The 24,889-nt window shown below is 38.0% G+C and overlaps 1 protein-coding gene across 1 annotated transcript; it reads left to right on the top strand.

The window, feature by feature from the left end:
- Positions 1-13,387: 13,387 nt before the first annotated feature.
- On the top strand, positions 13,388-18,883 carry LOC144454949 (uncharacterized). Its single transcript, XM_078147707.1, has 3 exons — positions 13,388-13,595; positions 14,759-15,953; positions 17,197-18,883. The coding sequence occupies exons 1-3, from the start codon at positions 13,388-13,390 to the stop codon at positions 17,225-17,227; spliced, it is 1,434 nt and encodes a 477-aa protein (XP_078003833.1). The 3' UTR covers positions 17,228-18,883.
- Positions 18,884-24,889: the final 6,006 nt, after the last annotated feature.

The raw sequence follows: 24,889 nt of genomic DNA, 5'->3' as shown, positions 1-24,889 counted from the left end.
GTCAGACAGTACTAAACAACAACAATGTTTTCATAATCGCTGATTCGTGGTATAGTTTGAGATCTGCTACTGATAATGACTAACCCAAAACTCTTTCCTCCCTCCCCACCTCCATTATTACCCTTGAAATACTTGAACTCTTTTTTAAAAAATTATTGATGCTTTCTGTTTCTTACATCAGCAGGGTATCCATGTATCCCTCCCTCTCCCCATCCTCCAGAGCTGTGCCATGTAACAAGTAGTATTTTTTTGTTTTAGGGAGGAAAAACAAGCAAGCACAGCTGACTGATGTCTTCTGGAAAGGGTATTCAATGTGTAACACCTGTGGACTTCTCACCTCTTGGATGGGTTAGGGTGATGATGTCTTCTCGTGTTTCCTTTTCAGTTCCACTTGTTCTTTAACATTTGGTTACAGGTACTTTTAATTTTTTTGCTATGTTATCCTTTACATTTCAATTGTTGTAGTTGTCTTGTATATATACTGTTTTCTTGGGTTGTTGAATTCATTTTCTTTTTTTTCTTTTCATTCATTTATTTATTTATTTATTTATTTATCCATTTATTTATTTATTTATTTATTTATTTCTGTTTTTTTTTATATGCTTTTCAGTTGAAAATTTTTCTCCCTTTTTCTGCCCCCCACCTTCCCCAAGATGGCACACAATCTCACATAGGCTTTACATTTACATACCCATTAAATATATTTTCACATTAGTGAAGTTGTAAGCAAAAATTAAAACCAATAGGAGGAACCATCAGAAAGATGAAACAAAACTCAACAGAAGGTAAAAATAAGTGATAGTGATTGGACTTCCATAGTTCTTTCTTTGTATGTGGACAGCATTTTCCATCCCGAGCCTCTGGACATGTCTTAGATCCTTCATGCTGAGAAGGGTTCAGTTTAACAATACTAGTAACCACATAACGTGGCTGTTATTGTGCACAAAGTCCTCTTGGTTCTGCTCACTTCACTCAGCATCAGACCATATAAGTCTTTCCAGGTTTTTCTGAAGTCAGCCTGTTCATCATTTCTTATAGCACAATAATATTCCATTACATTCATATACCACACCTTGCTCAGCCATTCCCTAATTGATGGGCATCCTCTCAATTTCCAATTCTTTGCCACCACAAAAAGAGCTGCTATGAATATTTTTCTACATGTGCGTCCTTTTCCCATTTGTTTGATCTCTTTGGGATATAGCCCTAGAAGTGCTATTGCTGGATCAAAGGGTATGCACATTTTTGTAGCCCTTTGGGCATAGTTCCAAATTGTTCTCCAAAATGGTTGGATCATTTCACAACTCCACCAACAATGTATTAGTGTTCCAATTTTCCCACATCTTCTCCAACATTTATCATTTTCCTGTTTTGTCATGTTGGCCAATCTGATAGGTGTGATGTGGTACCTCAGAGTTGTTTTGATTTGCATTTCTCTAATCAATAATGATTTAGAGCATTTTTTCATATGACTATAGATGGCTTTAATTTCTTCATCTGAGAACTGTCTGTTCATATCCTTTGACCATTTATCAATTGGGGAATGGCTTGTGTTCTTATAAATTTGTCTTAATTCTCTATATATTTTAGAAATGAGGCCTTTATCAGAGAGACTGGTTGTAAAAATTCTTTCCCAATTTTCTACCTTCCTTCTAATCTTAGTTGCATTGGCTTTGTTTGTGCAAAAACTTTTCAATTTAATGTAATCAAAATTATCCATTTTGCTTTTCATAATGTTCTCTATCTCCTGTTTGGTCATGAATTCTTCTGTTCTCCATAGATCTGATAGGTAAACTATTCCTTGTTCTCCCAGTTTACTTATGGTATCAGCCTTTATATCTAAGTCATGAACCCATTTTGACTTTATTTTGGTATATGGTGTGAGATTTGGGTCTATGCCTAGTTTCTGCCATACTCTTTTCCAGTTTTCCCAGCAGTTTTTTTCAAAGAGTGGGTTCTTATCCCAGAAGCTGGGGTCTTTGGGTTTATCAAATAATAGATTACTATAGTCATTGACTACTGTGTCTTGCATATTTAACCTATTCCACTGATCCACCTCCCTATTTCTTAGCCAGTACCAAGCAGTTTTGATGATTGCTGCTTTATAATACAATTTAAGATCTGGAATTGCTAGGCCACCTTCCCCTGCATTTCTTTTCATTAGTTCCTTTGATATTCTGGACCTTTTGTTTTTCCAAATGAATCTTGTTATTATTTTTTCTAACTCTATAAAATAATTTTTGGTAGTTTGATTGGTATGGCACTGAATAAGTAAATTAGCTTAGGTAGGATTGTCATTTTTATTATATTAGCTCGGCCTACCCATGAGCAACTGATGTTTTTCCAATTATTTAGATCTGATTTTATTTGTGTGAAAAGTGTTTTGTAATTGTGTTCATAGAGTTCCTGGGTTTGTTTGGGAGGTAGACTCCTAAATATTTTATAATGTCTACAGTAAGTTTAAATGGGATTTCTCTTTCTATCTCTTGCTGTTGGGCTTTGTTGGTAATATATAGAAATGCTGATGATTTATGTGGGTTTATTTTATAGCCTGCAACTTTGCTAAAGTTGTTTATTATTTCAAGTAGTTTTTTACTTGATTCTCTAGGATTCTCTAAGTATATCATCATGTCATCTGCAAAGAGTGATAGCTTTGTTTCTTCTTTGCCTATTCTAATGCCTTCAATTTCTTTTTCTTCTCTTATTGCTAAAGCTAAGGTTTCCAGTACAATATTGAATAACAGTGGTGATAATGGACATCCTTGTTTCCCCCGATCTTATTGGAAATGCTTCTAGCCTGTCCCCATTACATATAATGCTTGCTGAAGGTTTTAGATATATGCTATTTATTATTTTAAGGAAGACTCCATTTATACCTATGCTTTCTAGTGTTTTTAATAGGAATGGGTGTTGTATTTTATCAAAAGCTTTTTCTGCATCTATTGAGATGATCATGTGGTTTCTGTTGGTTTTGTGTTGTTGATGCTCAATGATGCTGATAGTTTTCCTAATATTGAACCAACCCTGCATTCCTGGTATAAATCCTACCTGGTCATAGTGTATTATTCTTGTGATAAGTTGCTGCAATATTTGCTAGTATTTTGTTTAAAATTTTTGCATCTATATTCATTAGAGAAATTGGTCTATAATTTTCTTTCTCTATTTTGACTCTTCCTGGTTTAGGTATCAACACCATATTTGTATCATAAAAAGAATTTGGTAAGACTCCTTCTTCACCTATTTTCCCAAATAGTCTATATAGTATTGGAATTAATTGTTCTTTAAATGTTTGATAGAATTGCATGTCATCTGGCCCTGGAGATTTTTTCCTAGGGAGTTCATCAATGGCTTGTTCAATTTCTTTTTCTGAGATGGGGTTATTTAAGTATTTTACTTCCTCTTCGGTTAATCTGGGCAATTTATTTTTGTAAATATGTATCCATTTCACTAAGATTGTCAAATTTGTTGGCATATAGTTGGGCAAAATAATTCCTAATTATTTGTTTTAATTTCCTCTTCCTTGGTGGTAGCTTCGCCCTTTTCATTCTTGATACTAGTAATTTGGTTTTCTTCTTTTTTTTTTAATTAAATTAACCAAAGGCTTATCTATTTTATTGTTTTTTTTCATAAAACCAGCTCTTAGTTTTATTTATTAGTTCAATAGTTTTCTTAATTTCAATTTTATTAATTTTTCCTTTGGTTTTCAATATTTCTAATTTGGTGTTTAGTTGAGGATTTTTAATTTGTTCTTTTTCTAGTTTTTTAGTTGTATGCCCAATTCATTAATCTCCTCTTTTTCTATTTTATTTATGTAAGCATTTAGAGATATAAAACTTCCCTAAGAACTGCTTTGCTGCATCCCATAGTTTTGGTATGTTGTCTCATTATTGTCATTCTCAATGAAATTATTGATTGTTTCTATGATTTGTTGTTTGACCCAATCATTTTTTAGGATTAGATTATTTAGTTTCCAATTATTTTTTAGTCTATCTTTCCATGGCCCTTTATTACATATAATTTTTATTGCATCATGATCTGAAAAGGATGCATTTAATATTTCTGCCTTTCTGCATTGGATTGTGAGGTTTTTATGCCCTAGTACATGGTCAATTTTTGTGTATGTGCCATGTACTGCCGAGAAAAAAGTATATTCCTTTTCTATCCCATTCAGTTTTCTCCAGAGGTCTATCATACCTAACTTTTCTAATGTTCTATTCACCTCCTTAACTTCTTTCTTGTTTATTTTGTGGTTAGACTTATCTAGTGCTGAGAGGGGGAGGTTCAGGTCCCCCACTAGTATAGTTTTGCTGTCTATTTCTTCCTGTAACTCCCTGAACTTCTCCTGTAAGAATTTGGATGCTATACCATTTGGTGCATATATGTTTAGTAATGATATTACTTCATTGTCTATGGTGCCTTTTAGCAGGATGTAGTTTCCTTCCTTATCTCTTTTGATTAGATCTATTTTTGCTTTTGCTTTGTCTGAGATCAGGATTGCTACCCCTGCTTTTTTCACTTCAGCTGACGCATAATATATTCTGCTCCAGCCTTTTACCTTTACCCTGTATGTGTCACTCTTTTTCAAATGTGTTTCCTATAAACAACATATTGTAGGATTATGGTTTTTAATCCATTCTGCAATCCATTTCGTTTTATGGGAGAGTTCATCCCATTCACATTCACAGTTATGATTACTATCTGTGTCTTTTTCTCCATCCTTTTCCCCCCATTTATGCTTTTCTTTCTCCTTTTTCCTTTCCCCCTTCACTAGTGTTTTGCTTTTGACCACTGCCTCCTTCAGTCCTTCCCCCTTTTATTATCCCTTTCCCTTTTCTTCCCCTTTATCTTACTGCTGTTTCCCTCCCTTCTTTCCCCCTCCCTTTTCTTTCCCCCTCCCTTTTCTTTCCCCTTTTCCCTCCTACTGCCTATAGGGCAAGTTAGATTTCTATACCTAACTGATTATGTTATGCCCTTCTTGAGCCAAATCTGATGAGAGTAAGGTTCAAACAATGCTCCCCCCTTCTTTCCCTCTGCTGTAATAGGATTTTGTGTCTTTTCCTGTAATGTAATTTACCTTTGTCTGCCTCCTCCTTTTTCAGTACATTTTCTAAGATCAGATTGATCCACTTATTTGGATCCATTTAACCCACTTGATTAGATTTTTTTTAACATTACATCAAAGTCAACTAATATCCACCCTCTTTATGTATACTCCTTTAACAAGGTGTAATACAATACAGTTCTCAAGGGTTGCAAGTCTCATATTCCCTTGTAGGGGTTTAAACAGCCCCCCCCCTTATTAACAACATATTGTCCTTCTGTCCCATTTACCTTTTTAAGTCTTCTTGAGTCCTGTACTTGAAGATCAAATGTTTTGTTGAGCTCTGGTCTTTTTATCAGGAATGGAATTCATCTTAATGGGTAATTTCTGTATTGTTTTTAATTGTGGGCTAGAATCTTATATTTCAATAAAAATGTAATAAAGTTATATCTTTCTATATGTGTATGCATATTATTTTTAAAAAGAAAGACTGTTATCAAATTTTTTTTTATCAGAGTACCATTGGACTGAGAATTTACCAGTGTTAAAGGCTATGAAAACACACACACACACACACACACACACACACACACACACACACAATCTTGCAGTTTTAGTTTGCAATCTAAAATGTACTTGAAAGCTACTGCTACAATCATTGTCTTAAGTAATGGAGCTGGAATTCAAATATGACTCCTCTCCTTACAGTCAATCAGTATACCTGTATTAACTACCTACTGTGTTGCCAACACCATACTAATCCCTGTGGATACAAAGAAAAGCAAAAGACAGTCCAGTCCCTACCTTTCAGAGTTCACAATTTAATGGGGAAGGTGATGTTGAAAACAAAACAAAAGAAAAGAAACCCAATAATATATGTAAAGTATGAATCAGACATAACCATCAGTAGGAAAGCACAAGAATGAAGAAGGAATGGGAAATGCTTGTTGTATAAGGTTTTATTTTGTGTTCTACTTAATAGAATCCTGGGAAGCTTGGAGGCAGAAATAAAAAGACAGAGAATACGATGCATGGAAGACAACCAAAGAAAATGGGCAGAGGTGAGAGACGGAGTTTCTTGTTTGTGATAGCAAGGAGGCCGATGTTACTGAATCAAGTATTGCTGGGAGTGGGGATGAGGACAAGAGCTTTAAGAAGACTGGAAAGGGGAGGCAGATTATTGAGACCTTTGAACACCAAAGGATTTTATATTTGATCCTGGAGGTAACATTGAGACTGTTTTTGGTAAGGGAGGGTGAAAGGAGGTAACATGGTCAGTCCTGTACTTTTGGAAAATTGCCGTATAGGCCGAGTGGAAAATGGACTTGATTACACAAAGACTTTTTTTTTTTAATATTTTTAATGTCTGTAACTTTTATTTGTTATTTTTGTATTTGTTTTCACTTTTATTCATTTTACAATTAAATACAAAATAAGAAAGGAAAAAATAGAACATTTCCATGTACATAGCAGAACACAAGAACATATAAAACCATATATTTGCATTTCACAAAAACCTATGTAATAAAATTCGTCCGTTGTTTTCAACCTAACCCAGCTTTTCTATGTTTCCTTCTATGTTTTCTTTTGTTCTCTGCTATGTACTTTTTATCCTACTTTTTCTTCTTCCTCATCCCCCACCTTAGTGAAGACTACGATTATACACACACACACACACACACACACACACACACACATACACAATTGTTTCTACATACACACACATATACGTACACATACACATGTGTGTGTGTGTGTGTGTGTATGTGTGTAAAATAACTGGGCATATTTCTAGCTGTCAGTTCTTTCTCTTGAGGTGAATAGCATCTTCCTTCATAGGTCCAAGTCTTTCCTTAATTTTCCAAATCACCCAGCTCACTGTTTCTTAAATCATAGCAGTATTCCATCACAATCATATAGAAGAAATTGCTTAGCTATTTCCCAATTGAAGAGCATCTATCATTTTAGCCTTTTTTTTAAGCAACTGGGGTTAAGTGACTTGCCCAGGGTCACACAGCTAGTAAGTGTCAAGTGTTTGGTCTGAGGTCAGATTTGAACTCAGGTCCTCCTGACTTCAGGGCCGGTGCTCTATCCACTGCACCACCTAACTGCCCCGATTTTAGCCATTCTTATACATGTAAGATGATATCTCACAGTCATTTTAGTTGGCATTTCTCTAATCAATAATGACTTAGAGCATTTTCTCATATAATTATATATAGTCTTGATTTCTTCAACAAAAAAACTACCTGTTCATATCATTTAACCATTCATCAATTGGGTTATGACTTGCACTGTTATAAATTTGGCAAACTTCTCCATATATTTGAGAAATGAGACCCCTATCTGAGAGATTCTCAATGAAAGTCTCCCCCCAAATTTCCGCTTTCTTTCTAATCTTGGCTACCTCGATTTTATTTATACGAGAAATTTTCAATTTAAAATAATTAAAAATTATCCATTTCATACCTCCATGATGTTAACTATCTCTTCTTTCTTCTCCTATTATTCTCCTACCCATGAGTGTGATAAGTAATATGTTCCGTATGCTTTTAATTTTCTTGTGATATCCCCCTTTATATCTTCGCCATGTATCCATTGTGACCTTATCTTGGTATATAGTTTAATATATTGGTCTATGTCCAGTTTCTACCAGCTTTTGCATGAAATAATGAATTCTTATCCCCAAAACTTAAATGTTTACAGTTGTCAAACACAAAGTTACTATAGTCCTTTACTTCTGTGTATTTTAAGTTTACTCTGTTCCAATATTCCACTTCTCCATTTGTTAGCCAGTACCAGATAGTTCTGCTCTCTGTTTCTGTTTTATGGGTAAATTCATCTTATTCACATTCTAAATTATAACTTAATGTTGTATTTTTCTCCCTATCCTATTGTTCTTCACTATCCTTCTGGCCCTATTTACCCTATCCCTCCTCACTCTAATTTCTTTCTATCCTGTACCTTGCCCTCCTATTCTTCAATCTAGCCACCTCTCTAAGAGTACCTCCTTTATCCTCCTGCCCCCTTCACCTCAATCTACCTGTCTTTCTAAGAGTTTCATCCTTACCACATCCATTCATTCTTCATCTACATACCCTTCTAATAGTGTCTCCCTTATCCTATCCCTTTGCCCTCTCATTTCCTTCTACATTTGGAAGATTTTTACACACCTCTAAAGGTATATGTTTTCTTTTTAACCCATTTCTGAGGAGAGTAAAGTTCCAGTACTACTAACAGTGCCCCTCCCCCACTTAACTTCTCCTGTGTCACTAGTTCCTTTCATTCCTTATTTTTATGAGATAATTACTTTTTATTTCTCCCCACACATTTTTTTTGGGGAATTAATCCATCATGTACAGCTCATCCCAAGTTTTTCTTTCAAACTATCCAAATAACTGTGATAGTCATGACAGTACTAATAAAACTTTCATATATAAGAAATAAGAAGTTTTACCTAATTGAGTCCCTTAAAACTAGTCTTTAATGTTTACCTTATATATCTCTCAGATCTTATATGTGAAATTTCTTTTTTTTCCAATATTTTCTTATATGTCAGTAGTTCTGCTGTTTTTGTCATACATACCTGACAGTCTTTCACTTCATTAATTATTTTTTTTTTCATTTTGTATTATACTTAACTTTGATAGTTGTTACCCTTGGTTGTAATCCCAGCTCTTTTGCTCTACAAAATACAGTGCTCCAAGACCTATGGTCTTTCAACTCAGCAGCTGCTAGGTTTTGTGTAATTCTGATTGTAGTTCCATAATATTTAGATTGTTTTTTTCTTGTTTTTTTTTTTGCAATATTTTCTTCTTAACTTGGGGACTTTGAAACTTGCCTATGATATTCCTGTAAGTTTTCTCCTGAGATCTCTTTCAGGTGGTGACTGGTGGATTTTTTTTTCTCTTTCTGCTTTACTTTCTTGTTTTAGAATTACATATTAAAGAACCTATAGCTAGAAGGAACAGCCCAGGCCACCAAGGCCAAAGCTCTAAATAGAAAGTGGAAGAATCTGAAGCCACAAACAGTGTCTGAGGCAGGATTTAACCTCAGGTGTTTGTGTCTCTGAGGTTTAGCAATGCTGTTCTTCTTTTCTGAACTTCGAAGTCTCAAACCTAAGGGATTAGTCTACTTGATTTTTCATCTGCTCTGACTTTCGCATGTAATCCCCATCCCATCATTACATGACATTTAAAAAGTTCAAGATACATAATTTTGGGGTAATTCAATCATTTTATTAATGACCCATGTTTTATAAAGTCTGTACTTTCATTCTTTTCTGATGTCATTTGGCACACTGATGTGTATGCCTATTGTCAAATGTGTTGAGCTAGGTCAGGAGTAGATATGAAAGGCAGAGCAATACCACTACCATGTCACCCTAGGGCCTCTCTGCTGCCTGTGTGAGTATTATAGGATGTGAGTCGTTTCAGTGATGGGATGCCTGCAGAGCCTTTCCACCATGTATGAGGCTACACTGGTCATTTTTGGAGGCACTGGTATGTCATAACCTAAGCTTTCATGCAAATACTTTTAAATCTTTCAGTTCTTTAAAAGGCAAAGCTGGGCTCAAGGAATTAACTGATTTAGCGCAGAGATTTATGTAGACAGGAAGCCAAAAAATTCCTTTCAGGCCAACAAGTATCTCTTGAATGTTTACTAGATGAAACCTTACATTTTGGGAAATTCTGTTTCTTTTAAAATTAAGAGACCACTCATTCCTTTCACTTTAGTCTTAGAACATCTAGAGAGATGAGAGTATAGGAGGCATCAGGATTGAGTGGCTGCATTGCTGAGTTCAAATCCAGCCTAACTCCCTAGCTAGCTGTGTAATCTCACACAAGTCTCATCAACTGTCCTGGCTTCAGTCTTCTCCTCTGTAAATTGAGGGGGTTTTATTACATTACCTGTGACCTCCCTTCCAGCTATTGGGGTCTGAGAGGTTGAGACCACTCAAAGACTGGAGTACAGGACATGGTCATCTGGAATGAATTCATAGACTCAAGCATTCTTTGAATCAAGTTGGCAAAGATTTATTGTTACGCTATATAGTGATTGTTACACCACAGAGTGGGAAGGATTCTTAAGAAATCTGTGACCTTAGAAGGGTACGATTAAAGTTTATATCAGACAAAATACAATAAAACATGTGCCAAACATGCTAACTAGGTGATTCAGGGAGGGATCAGGGAGTGGTGAAGGAGTGGTCAGTTCTTAAAGGAACATGCGCTTTTTGCATCTACTGCGCAGGTGTTTTACCCAGAGTTCATTAGGTCACTAGCTCACAAAGGAGGCCACACGCAGTGTGGTTTTAGGTCTGCTACGTCACTAAGTTAACTAGGAGTCAGGGGTAACTGAAAGTTGTCCAGTCTGCCACCAGTCAGTGTCTTGTTTCATAAGATACATGGAGGGAATATACATGTGTCTTAGGTTTACAATACAAATAATGAGGAGTCCAGGATGTAGATAATAAGGTAGGGAGGTAGTATACATAATTCAGTGGGTAAGAATATCTTTATGACCCAGTGTAAAGCCAGTTCAAACTAATAATTCCTTCGGGTGCTGTCTGTAACTGCACCAGGGACTGTAACTTGCTGGGGCCCACTCATGAGTAATTGCTAGGCACGATGTCCTTGGGCTGGGGAAAAACTGTCAGGTATAGTGTTTCTGAGGCTAGAGAGAAACATGGTCATGGAATTGGGGTCCCAGTACAAAGCACCCAACCACCCCATCACAGCTAAGATCTTTAATTTGAAATGGACAAGTCACTTCCATTCCCTGGGCCTCAGTTTTCTCCTGTGTGAACTGAGGGCCTTAAAGAAGATGACTCTGAGGCCGCTGCCAGGATCTTTAGAATAAATATCAATTCACTTCACCACCCTGGGCCCCAGTTTTCTTTTCCGGATAATTGAGAGAAATGATTATTAATAGCCAATCATTTGTGGAGACCCAGAGTCCCCCCTCCCCCCTTTTTTCTAAAGTCCTAATTTCAAAAGTTCAATCTCTTGAAGAGTATTACTGATAAGATTGTACTAACTTTCTTAACAATCTTCTTCAGACCCCACTGAGGTGGGGAAGCCATTGTGCTTTACTCAAGTTTGGATGGAGATAAATTCTTTGAAGAGATTGCCCAAGGTTGGGGGTGACTTACAAGTAAATTACATAATCAGAGTTCCTTTGAATAAGGTCAGCCCCTCATTGTAATATTTATTCTTTCATTGTTCACCAATCAGAGTTGATTGCCAGCCTCAGGAACACCCCTCTTCCAACGGGCATATGAGCCTTGAGCCCACTGCCATCATTGTCTTTGGTCTAAGAGAAACAGTTAAATGACCATCCTTTTATTAAAATGCTGGCATTGTACATAAAATGATTCAATTACTTAGAAATTTTGTTCTTCAAACTTTTTAAAAGTCTCCACATAATGATGTGGATAGATGAAATGGAAATTGGAAATTCCCCTTTAAATTAATAAGATCACTCAAATAAATAGGTTCAGTTCAAATCTCGGTCATGACCGTTCCATAACTCCTGAGTGTTCTTGGCCTAGCATTCAAGGAACTAGCCATTCCTAGGTCACGTTGACATGGAGGGTTGGCTCCTCTCCTTGTGAGACGTGATGTTATTAAAAAACAAAATACCAAGCCTCAGGCGGATGGGAGTGTGGCTAAGGTCAGATGTGTATTGAACAAACCATGAATAGCGCATGCATCAAAAAGGGCTTCTTGGCCCCAAGCCTTCTTTGTTTAGAACAATATAAAAACACTGCGTCCTGTAAGCCCGCTGAGCCTCACCCGCGGGAAGGACGCTTCGCCCGGGAAATTCTTTACACAATTCAAGTTTGTACAGGCTGCAACGGGGCTCCCAGCCGTTGATTGACTTTGGAGGTTCCCTTGAATTGGTGATGTATTCTCTTCCATTACCGACTCTCTTGATCGGTGCTATATTATTGATTGTTCTTATTGTTATATGCTTTCTATGCAAATTCAAACTATCTGTGCCTTGCTTCTTCTAAATAAATTATCTATTTCTTATTATTTTCTGGTGCATTGGAGAGTGTCATTTATAGGAGCGAATCCGAACCTCACTAAATCATATTAATACAAAATTGGCGTCACGAACAGGATTCGCTGTATAAATGCCTTTCTTTAAGAGAAATGTTGAGCCCCGGGCTCCGGTAGAGGTCCCCGGTTGGGAGGACCCTCCGTTTCCCTCGCTCGCAAAAACCTGGTCACAGTGCACAGGACCTAGTGAGGATTGGGGGAGCAGGGTGAGGAACGGAAGGCCCTCACAGTTGACTGCATGTTTATCTAATATTCCAATTGAAAAGGGGAAAGAAATGAGTGGAGTATGCCGAAGAGGGTGGGCTCTTCTGACTGCATATAGGACAGTGTGTTTGGAGTTAGACAGGAAGGAGGAAGAGAAAGCACAAATGGAGAAAGAAATGTCTGAATTGCAGGGTCGATTGTCTATGCTGCAGTGCCAGAATTTTGTATTAGGGGATCAAGCTAGGAATTATCAAAATGTAGCCGAGAAGGCTGCTGTTCGGGTGGCACAGTATAAATATAGAAATAGGCGAGGAAAAGTGAATAAAAGGAAAGTGCATGCTGTAATCGCCGCAGCAAATATGAATTGGGACCCTGATACTTGGGACGGCGATATTTGGGATGAGGATGACGACGGGTGGGAAGAAGTGATAGAGGAGGAAATTCCGGACGTTAAGGAGGGGAAGCTCGGATAGTTAGGAGAAAGCCGAAAAGGAGGGAACTAACCCACCCAGGGTGACTGAAATTACGGAAGATTACTCCAAAGAGAAATTACGGATTTGCTTAGTAGGTTCTCACAGCGGTCGGGAGAACCTGCAATCTCCTGGCTTGTAAGATTGAGTGATGGGGGCAGGAGGAGTGTGGTTAGATCCTAAGGACTGTTTAAAATTTTTAAGCCTGACCTCCAATCCCTTTGTACAACAGGCATTTCGTGATCACGGCCAGGTAGCACTCAAGTAATGGTGCAAACACCACAATTTTAGAGCTAGTAGCTCAAGGATTGAGGACCCAGTATCCCGATTCCTCTATGTGGCCAAATGCCGCCCGCCCGTGGTATACTCTTAAGGATGGGATTCAAAAACTAAAGGAAGAAGTTATGAAAACTGCGGTTGTAGTAGGAGAAGCTGATACCTACACTGATACCCCTGTGATTGCTGTACATCGGGCCCCCGTTGTTAAAACCGCCCTGCGACATATAAACATCTGATTCTGACTTTATTAGTAGCAGCCACGGGAGAATCTTTAGGACAAGTAATTGACAAACTGTCCCAACTGGGAGATCTTGGGGAATTTAGGGATGTGGGAGAAACTGCTTCCAGAGACTGGGGAAAGCCCCGATAGTTCACAGAACAGACTAACCCGGAGGGAGCTATTCTCAGCCCTTCTGAAGGCTGGAGTAAATAGGGAAGAGATAGATGGAATTCCCACTTCCGAACTAGCCCAGTTGTATAAGAAAAAAGTGAAAAACGCTGGTCAAGTTTCGGCTTTGAATGCTGTTACTCCCAGTGCTCCTCCCTCACTATACCCTCATTGGACCATTTTAAAGGGACTAGGAAAAAGGCCAAACCCTTCGTGTCCATGCTTTGCATACTGATTATCGGCCTCATGTTCCAATAACTATTTTTTGGAGGAATGGTTCAACCACCAAGGCAAATGCCCTAGTGGACACGGGGGCGGAGGCCACGTTAATATATGGAAATCCTTCAAAGTTTAAAAAAGGAATACCTATAACTATATCTGGATTAGGGGGCGATGAAATCCCTGCTAAACAAGTTCAACTAGAAATGAAAATTGGCAACTTTTCTAAAAGAGAATATACCGTGGTTGTAGTTCCTATACCAGAATATATTGTAGGGATAGATATATTAAAAGGAATGACTTTATATTTACCAGACGGAAAGTATCAATTCGCTGCCCGTCCCTTCAAATATGCTATAGTAGGGAAGTTGAGAATACCCCTGTCATATTACCTACTCCATCCCAGATAGTAAATCTCAAACAATATAGAATTCCTGGAGGAATAGCAGAAATTACTAAAACTATACAGGAATATGTACAAGCTGGGGTAATGATCCCGACCACTACTGCATGGAATAACCCAGTTTGGCCAGTTAGAAAATCTGATGGCTCATGGAGAATGACAGTGGATTATAGACAACTCAATAAATTTACTCCACCTCTACACGCCGCTGTACCGGATACAATATCCTTAATTGAGAGTATACAAGCCTATAAAGGTTTCTGGTATGCGTAATAGATCTGGCTAATGCTTTTTTCACTATACCCATAGACCCAAACAATGGGATCAGTTTGCATTCACATGGCAAGGCAGGCAATATACCTTTACACGACTCCCACAAGGCTATATACATAGCCCAACCATTTGCCACCGAATTGTAGCTGAGCATTTAGATGAGTTGAAATGGTCTGATGTGAAAATAACTCATTATATTGATGATATTTTAATACAGGCAGAGAATAAAGAGGTGGTAGAGAAAAGATTAACTCAACTAATAGAACATATGAAGGAGAAGGGATGGGAGATTAATCCTGATAAAATTCAAGGTCCAGCTCAAAGTGTGAAATTTTTAGGAATAATTTGGAATAAGGGTCATAGAGAAATCCTCCCCAAGGCCAAGCAAAAAATATTAGATTTTTCACCTCCTAGGGACAAAAGAGAAGCTCAAAGTTCGTTGGGTTGTTTGGTTTCTGGAGAATCACATTCCTCATTTAGGTCAGATTTTGAAGCCATTGTATAAAGTTACCCGGAAAAAGTATGCATTTGAATGGGGGGAAACAGAATCGAAAGCCTTTGAGGAAGCCAAAATAGCTATTCAAACTGCCCTGGATCTTTGGCCTGTACAGCCAGGGCCGATGGAATTGCAAGTTACAGTTTTGCATGGATATGCTGATTGGAGTTTATGGCAAAAACAACAGGGCAGGAATGTTCCTTTAGGATTTTGGTCGCGGAAACTGCCACCTGCTGGCCAAAATTATACTCCTTTTGAACAACAATTATTGGCTGCATATTGGGCCCTGGTAGAGACAGAACATTTAACTTTAAACCATGAAGTTGTATTGAGGCCAGCCATACCCATTATGAGTTGGATTATGGGGACCCCCGCCTCACATAAAATAGGACATGCCCAAGAATCATCAATTATTAAATGGAAATGGTATTTGCAAAATAGAGTCAAGACAGGCAGATCGGGTGTTTCCACCTTGCATGAAAAGGTATTAGAATTATCAAAACATTCCAATGATGTTGATATACCAAAAACTTATGAACAATCGCCCGTCTCTTGGAATAGCGGGTATGATTTGTTATCCCCTGAACAAAAGAATCATGCCTGGTTTACGGATGGGTCGGCTAAATATATAGGATCTAAAAGGTGCTGGAAAGCTGTAGCCTATAACCCTTCATGCAATACTATTTTGGAAAGCTCTGGTGAAGGCCGGAGTAGCCAATGGGCCGAATTAGTGGCTGTCTATCAAGTAATTCAAAAGGAACAAGGTGGCCAATGTCATATATATACTGATTCCTGGGCCGTAGCCAATGGCCTAGCAGTTTGGATGCCAATTTGGAAGAAACACGAATGGAAAATTAGAGACAAAGATGTGTGGGGAAAAGAATTATGGGAACAAATATGGGAATGGTGTCAATGTACTAATGTATCTGTATTTCATGTAGATGCCCATGTGAATCAAGATTCTGTGGAACGTGAGTATAATGCCCGTGCTGATGAATTATCCAAACTTCAAGGAAAAGCTTTAAAGGTCACCCCCAGAAAGGAAAACGAAACACAATTAGGAAAATGGGTCCATATCACCGCAGGACATCTTGGCGCTCTTGCATCTTACAGGTGGGCATTAGACAGAGGGATTAACATACCTCTGGATCTATTTAAGCAAATAGTACAAAACTGCATACAATGTCAATTATTTGCTCATCGGCCTGTGCCGAAGAAAATCACTGGAGAATTGGCTAGAGGGTCTTTACCTGCTCAAATTTGGCAAATAGACTATATTGGACCCTTACCTGTTAGTCAGGGGTGTCAATATGCCTGCACTTGTGTGGACACCTACTCTGGGGTATTAGTTGCCTGCCCCTATAAACGGGCTACCCAGAAAAACACTTGTAAAACCCTAGATATTATTTCTCTTTATTATGGGACCCCCTACAAATACAGAGTGATAATGGTACACATTTTAAAGGTAAGGATATAGATGAGTATTGTAAATATAATAATATAGAATGGATTTACCATATACCATATTATCCCCAAGCCGCTGGTTTGATAGAAAGAATGAACGGATTATTAAAGGAGAAACTAAAGAAATTAAGTGAGAACCATGATTTGAAGAGATGGAAAGAAAATTTGTTTGAGGCCTTAAAGCAATTAAATAACAGGCCTCTGACTGATGGGGGTGGGACTCCTCTTTCAAGAATGATGACTCCTAATTTACAAATAAGGAGAATTTCGTCCCCCTTGACCATTCAATGGTGGACTTTACATGAGAATGCTAGGCAGCCCTGGCATGCCTCTTTAGGCTCCGCTGGGTATGATCTATATGTAATTCATGATGTCCATATTCCTCCATTAGGCCAACAACTGTGTTCTACAGGAGTAGGAGTTAAGCTCCCTGAAGGACACTATGGACAATTGTTCTCTAGATCTGGTTTAGCCCTAAACAACCAAGTCCATGTCTTGGGTGGGGTCATAGACAATGACTATAGAGGAGAAATTAAAGTTTGTTTACATAACTCTCATGAAAGCGAACCTTTTGAATGTAAGACTGGTGAGAGAATTTGTCAACTAGTGATATTACCCTATTTAAATGGTTCGTGGCAGAAAATCAATGGGTCTCCTGACTCCACAGAAAGAGGAGATCAGGGATTTGGGAGCTCTAATAATAGTGACATCTCCTGGATACCAGAAAAGGCAATTCCTGGTACTAAAGTTTGGATAAAGAAGCATCAATCTGATAGACCAAGGCCAGCTGAGCTCATCGCACAAGGAAACACTAATACTGCCATAGTAGTATACCCTGGTGATGATAAGTGGTATCATGTCCCACTAACCCAAATGTTTTTGCGAAATTAAGTGTTTTACAGTGTTTTCCTGCTACACGCTAACTATGGCATGGACTCCAGGTATTCCAGTGGGAAATCCTCAGCAAGGACCGCGTACTGATTCCATCTACGTTGGTGAAAACAACACCCAGATCATGAATTGGTCATACCCATTCAACGTAGAAGTTTGGGACGCCCCTCTATTTCCCCTAATGAGAGTCAATTTAACTAGTTTTAATCTAACTGTAACTGCAGCAAACGGTACCAATATATCCTGTACCCTTACAAGTTGGCCACCTAGTCCATATTTTCCTAAAAGGTTAAGATCTGTAACATATAATTGGACACAAGTAAACTCCACCTACACTGTCTCACTATCACAAGCGGACGACAGAAAATATTTTTATTGTCGTAACACCTCCAATGGGCTGTATGAAGAATATCTAAACCAATTAGTATGGGTTGTACCTGTGACTCCGAAACCTCCTGGAATAATTCGTGTCCCCCGCTCATGTACTAACACCTCTATCTTGCAACACAAAATAGTGTTTCATTATAATGTAACTTTTCCCTCTTTAGAAAGTTGTGTCAGGAAAAAAGAGCTTGGTATGATACATTACTTGGTGGTGCAGGAACTGGTTTGGGTATAGTTAATTCTATAGACCTTGAGACCTTGGCTAGCAGACTGCGCAGTGCTGGACAAGATGTTTCTCAAGCTTTGACTGTGAATGCCCAATGGTTACCCACAACGATCCTGCCACACCAAAATACATTACATATAAGGCCAATTTTTACAAGTCTTTAATAATAGCATCCTCGTTAATTTACACCTTATGAAAAACATTGTGTTTTATTTAATTGGACTAAATGTTCCTTGCAAAACTTATATACCCTCATACAGAAGGAAAATGCCCAAAGATTACTACAGGAAGGTAACTCTCACATATGGAACGATATACTTGACTTGTCAGATGTATGGAAAAAGCAAAAACCTGAGAATGCTAGATGCACTCCACTTTGGTGCGCTGGAACTATTATACTCTACCAAGTTAAAACTTGGACTGTTATGTGCCAATTTCATGTAATACCTTTTGTCTTACATAAATACTTTGCTTTACCTCATATCTATGGAAACTATATAGATTGGTATAATGTAACTCATACTCTGTCTGATTGTGTTGTAACTAATGGAGGGATTGTTTGTGGGATGATGACTCGCAGATGGAACCCTGCCTTCTCTCACATTCATCCAATTTGTGTGATCTAACTTTATACCCAGTGAGTAACTTTTCTATGATATATGAAGTATCTACTCAATATGTTTGTATAGCCTCTAATAATCACTCTGACCTTCTATCTGTAGATATTACTATTGTTCCATTTTCTGGTTGCTTATCCAATGTATCTTTCCTACGCTGGCAAGGAAATGATTTTTACTTTCCACCAGACACTAACCTAGTTAAAATTTTGCTTGGGTACCCCAATCTTAGCCTCTACCTCATGTGTCTCTATCTCTATATCCCCTTATGAACATCTTGAATCAGTCGACTGAAATCAAAAAGTTATTAGAGTAAACCAACGCGCGTTAAATGAACATCGAATACAGACTCTTATAGCCGCAGGAAGACTAGTCGAAGCTTCTCATTTAGTGATCTCAGATACTAATCATCATTGGTATGATTTTCTTTTTAAATCTCCTACTGCTACTATGTATTTTAATTCCTTAGCTACCCCTACTACTACTTGCTTTGTTCTTTTTATGTCTTTGTATATGCAATTGTTGTATGTATACCAAAATACGCACTATATACACTCATGTCACACCTTTGCCCCTCACATATTATTCTCATGATCTTAAGGCCAAGTGAAATGGAAATTGGAAATTCCCCTTTAAATTAATAAGATCACTCAAATAAATAGGTTCAGTTCAAATCTCGGTCATGACCGTTCCATAACTCTGAGTGTTCTTGGCCTAGCATTCAAGGAACTAGCCATTCCTAGGTCACGTTGACATGGAGGGTTGGCTCCTCTCCTTGTGAGACGTGATGTTATTAAAAAACAAAATACCAAGCCTCAGGCGGATGGGAGCGTGGCTAAGGTCAGATGTGTATTGAACAAACCATGAATAGCGCATGCATCAAAAAGGGCTTCTTGGCCCCAAGCCTTCTTTGTTTAGAACAATATAAAAACACTGCGTCCTATAAGCCCGCTGAGCCTCACCCGCGGGAAGGACGCTTCGCCCGGGAAAATCTTTACACAATTCAAGTTTGTACAGGCTGCAACGGGGCTCCCAGCCGTTGATTGACTTTGGAGGTTCCCTTGAATTGGTGATGTATTCTCTTCCATTACCGACTCTCTTGATCGGTGCTATATTATTGATTGCTCTTATTGTTATATGCTTTCTATGCAAATTCAAACTATCTTTGCCCTTGCTTCTTCTAAATAAATTATCTATTTCTTATTATTTTCTGGTGCATTGGAGAGTGTCATTTATAGGAGCGAATCCGAACCTCACTAAATCATATTAATACAATAGAATACATGACCTCTGGAATCCCTTGCATCTGCACATCTAGGACTTTGATCTTGTACACCCATTTAGGAGCTCAAAGCAATGGCTGAAGAGGGAGGAAATTGAGTCAGCAGGTGGAGACCTCATGTCTGAGAAGATTGGCAGGGACTGAAAGGAGAGAGGGACAGCTTTGTTCAGAATGGAGGACCACAGTGGGAGGCAGATGGAAAACCTGGTCCAAAGGTAGGAACACTGGAGTTGGAAGCAGAGAAGCCAGATTCCAATTGAAGCTTAGCTACTATCTACTATGCCTATAACAGTCATTTCATTTACTAAGTGATTTTACATATTTTGGGGTTAACGATATTGCTAAGTATTTCTAGGCATATAGGAAAACATTCGTCTGTTGTTCTATTTAAGTGTGGCAACATCTTAATTAAATGTTTGACATTTGTTTTAAAAAACTTCCTCCAAAGCAAAGATCAACCATTTTCATGTATTAATTTCTCCAAAGTTTTGCTCTTGTGAATGGTACCAGGTGCACTGTAGTCTAAAATCTACACGATGTTCTCTCTAATTCTATTTAATCTCATCCTCCATTATTTCTCCTGTGACAGGATTAAGAGTGAAATAGGTCATTTGAATGTTGATGATTCAATCTGCATTCTTATTTGCACTGAAGGATTTCCTTTGGCTCCTTTCTGCCTGGCTTCACAGTGACTGAGTTGTCACATCACAAAATTGAATAAAAATATGGTTTGGAATATGTCAAAATGTAATACTAGTGTTTGAATGTGAGATGGACTTAAGTTTCATCTCTTCAGGAACTATTTTCAGGCCCAAACTTTTTCATATGCTGCAGTTTTCTTTGTGGCCATCAGATGTCAGTGGAATCCTGTCCTATTTTCCTAAAAGGCAAGGAAGTGGTCATAAAGTACTGTATTTCTTAAGCACCTCTTTCCTGTGAGGCCAAAAACTAGGTTCTCGGGGTGTAAAGACAATAATTCAGTAGCCTCTGCCTTCCAAAAGTTTAAATCCTATTACTGGAGACAACATGTACATATATAATTATGTATGAATATAAAGCAAATGTAAGTTGTTTGGGGAAAAGGAAAAGCTCTCTAACTTTGGCGGGAGGGGGGGAGCTCAGGTGACAGTAGAGTCTTAAGTAGGATGAGGTGGCCCGTTACCTGAGCTTCGAAGGAAGCTGACGAATTGGAAGTGTCAGAGAGAAGGATAGATTGCATTTCAGTCAAGAAAACCAGCCTCTTGCCTTAAAGAAAGGAAATGAAAATTCAGGTGTGAAGAACAGCAAGAAGGCAAATATGCCTGTATCTTAGAGTACACAAAGTGGAATAATATAGGATTACATCAAGTAGTTAGGTTTTAGGTGTTTATAAATGGTGACAAAAGACAGAGTTGGTTCAGTTTGATACTGGATGTACTAGTGAGCCAATTTGACTTTTAGAGTGTGGGACTGACATGACCAGGACCATATGGCAAGAATGTCCTTTCAGCAGGTGAGTGGAGGATGGAAAGAAAAGAGGAACGACCTGTGGCAGGGAGACCACTTAGGAGACCATTGTAATAGACAAGAAGAGAAGTGATGAGGTTATGTGAGTGGAGAGATAAGAATGCAGGTCTGAAGTATTGTTCATGTAGTTATTACAAAACTTGGCAACAGATTAGATATGGTAACTGAGGGAGAGAGAGGACCATTGGGTAGATAGATAGACGATAAATAGGTCATAAAGTTGGAAAAGTATGTTCTGGTATAAAACTTTCAGGACATTTTGATATCCATTTTAGACAGTAGATGTCATAGAAATACTGTACTATTTGCCTGCATGACAACGACACATGTGATCATAGATATACAGATTGACTAAGAGATAGATAGAAACACACATAAGAGGTTAAATTTTCAGGCTGAACATTTACACTTTAAAATTTGCAAATGCTGCAAATCTGGGCTTGATTTATTTTATGAATTTAACTAATAAAAGTGATGGAGAAGATTATAATAATAAAAAATAAACTTGTTATCATGCATATATTTTTAAAAGACCTGATTTTTAAATACTTACCAGGACATACCTGAACAAATTGACAGTTACATAGATGGAAAGATATGTAGGTACATAGATAACATAGAGTCTTGGCATTTATTGAGTGCTTGCTTACTATGTGTCAAGTACTGTGCTAAGTGCTGAGTTCAGAAATACAGGTAAGAAAAAACAGTCACTGTCCCAAGTAAGCTGTGACCAGAAGTCAGGGAAAATTGAAAAACTGACAATAGGGAATAGTTTCCAGCTGCTGACTAGGAAATGAGGTGGAGTGTTGGGTTGGGCAAGATGAGCTGTAAGCTCCCTTGCCAGGTGAGGTCTTCCAGGATATAGCTCAGGGTGGGTGGTAAGGTGGTGCTGTCCTAGACAGTGATAGGGAAGTTATAAGAAGGAAGAATTTTAGGGCAATGACGTTTTATTGTGAATCTCTATTGTAAATATGCTGAATTTGAAAAATCCATTTCAACCAGTAGGAAACAATTTCTCTCTTCTTCAGCCTTTTCCTTTCTTTTTGTTAGGAAGTGGATGGATTTTCCAAGCTTTGGGAAAACTATGTTGAGTAAAGATTGTATGGTACTTGGGGGCAGCCAGGTGGCACAGCGGATAGAGCACTGGCCCTGAACTCAGGAGGACCTGAGTACCAATCCATCCTCAGACCAAACATGTGACACTTAACTAGCTGTGTGACCCTGGGAAGTCACTTAACCCCAATTGACTTAAAAAAAAGAAGATTGTGTGGTACCCTTCTCAACATGGTCTGAGAGGCAGATCCAGTTCTAGTCAGAACAAGGCCCTCAAGGGAGGCTGGTTTTTTCTAGACTAACTTTTTTTGTATTTGCAGGAAGGGCTTATTTCAGTTAGTAGAAGCAGCAGCAGCAGTAGTATCAGTAGTAGTAGTAAAACCTGCAGCACCAGTGATGATAATAGCTCTCATTTGTATATGTTAGAACAGTGATTAAAGTAAGGATAAACCACTGGTCTGAAAGACTGAAGATGAATGATACCACTCACCTCTTATCAGAGACAGGATTAACTTAAATGCCCAAAGAAGCTTACATTTTCAGACACGACTATTGTGGGGATTAATTTTGTGAACTATGAATGTTTGTAAGGAAATTTTTCATTTTTCTTTGGTTAAGTGTAGAGGAGAGAGGTAAAGTTAGAGGCATAGATTGTAAATGTTAATATAACAAATAACAAAAAACTAAACATTGCCTTTAGAACGAGTTTAGAAAGCATATTCTCTCAAATCTTTGTCCTGTTCAGTTCAGACCTGTGATTTCATTTTTGAGATAAAAGGGAGCAACAGCTCATGTAGGTCAGCACTTCCTCTGCCACTTAGGGTCTCAGAGTTGCCTGGGACACAGGGGGGTTAAGCTACCTATCCCAGGTCACAGAGCCACTATGCCAGAGTTAGGATATGAACTCAAGTCTTCCTGACTTTGAGATTATCTCTCAGTAATCAGCCTTCCCTTTCCACTCTTCTTAAACCTTAAAGCCCTTTTCCTCATCCACCACTGCCAGCAGTACTTGATTCAGAAACATTGGCCTCTCAGCTATTTATGAACAAGAAACTCCATCTGTCACCTCTGCCCATTTTCTCTGGTTGTCCTCCATGCCTGGGATTCTCTGCCTCCTCATCTCAACCTCTGAGCTTCCCTAGATTCTACTAAGTAGCACGTAAAATATGACCTTATACAGAAAGCATTTCCCATTCCCCCTTAATTCTTGTGCTTTCCCACTGATGGTTATGTCCAATTCATACTATATATATATATATGTGTGTGTGTGTGTGTGTGTATATATACACATATATACACACACACACACACACACATATATATATATATATATATATATATATGTTGGGTTTTTGTTTTCCTACTGATGGTGATACCACATTCATACTTTAAATATCTTGTGTAGTTTTTTTTTTTACATCACTTCCCCCATTCAATTGTGTGCTCTGGAAGGGCAGGGACTATCTTTCACATTTCTTCGTAGTTCCAGGGATTAGTACAATACTTGGCACATAGCAGATGATTAATAAATGTATAATGATGGAGGAGTCACATTTGAATTCCAGCTCCATTTCTTAAGACAATGACTATAACAGTAATTTTCAAGTACATTTTAGATTTGTATAGTACAAGGATGTGTGTGTGTGTATGTGTGTGTGTATGTGTATGTTTTCATAACCTTTAACACTGGTAAATTCTCAGTCCAATGGTATTAGCAAACACAATGAGCAAAAAGAAATGCACCATAGATTCTTATTATGGGGACAGTGAAGATCAAGGAAGAAATTTTAAAGAGGAAAATATTGTCACCAAAACCAAATTGGAACCTCAAAAGGGAATATAAACTGGTTTGAAGCCCAAAGATCCTTCTTGAAAGAGCTGAAGAAAGATTTTAAAAGTCAAATAAGAGAGGTAGAAGAAAAATTGGGGAAAAAAATAGGGAGTTATGCAAGAGAGAGTCAATAGCTTGGAAAAGGAAGGACAAAAATTAACTGTAGAAAACAAGTCCTTCAAAAGCAGAACTGGCCAAACAGAAAAGGAGACGCAAAAACTCATTAAGGAGAACTCCTTAAAAAATGAAATAGGCCAAATGGAAAAGGAGGTACAAAATCTAATAGAGGAAAACAATTCGTTAAAAATTAGAATTGGGCAAGTGAAAGCTAGTGAGTCTATGAGAGAGCAGGAATCAAACAGAAACAAAAGAATGAAAAAAAATAAAAAAAATGTAAAATACCTCATTGGAAAAACAACTGACCTGGAAAACAGATCCAGGAGAGACAATTTTAAAACTATTGGTCTACCTGAAAATCACAATGAAAAAAAGAGCCTTGACAGCTTCTTTCAAGAAGTCATCAAGGAAAACTTCCCTGAGGTCCTAGAACCAGAGGGTAAAATGGCTACTCATCACCTCCTGAAAGAAATCCCAAATTGAAAATGCCAAGGAATATAGTAGCCAAATTCCAAAATTACCAGGTCAAAGAGAAAATACTGCAAGCAGCAAGAAAGAAACAATTTAAATCTCATGTAATCACAGTCAGGATTACACAAGACCTTACAGTTTCTACATTAAAAGATCATAGGGCATGGAATACGATATTCCATAAGGCAAAGGAGCTTGGATTACAAC

This window comes from Phascolarctos cinereus, unplaced genomic scaffold, assembly GCF_003287225.1.
Source record: "Phascolarctos cinereus isolate Bilbo 61053 unplaced genomic scaffold, phaCin_HiC Scaffold_816;HRSCAF=1467, whole genome shotgun sequence".
NCBI lineage: Eukaryota > Metazoa > Chordata > Mammalia > Diprotodontia > Phascolarctidae > Phascolarctos > Phascolarctos cinereus.
This window is presented reverse-complemented; position numbering and strand designations above follow the sequence as displayed.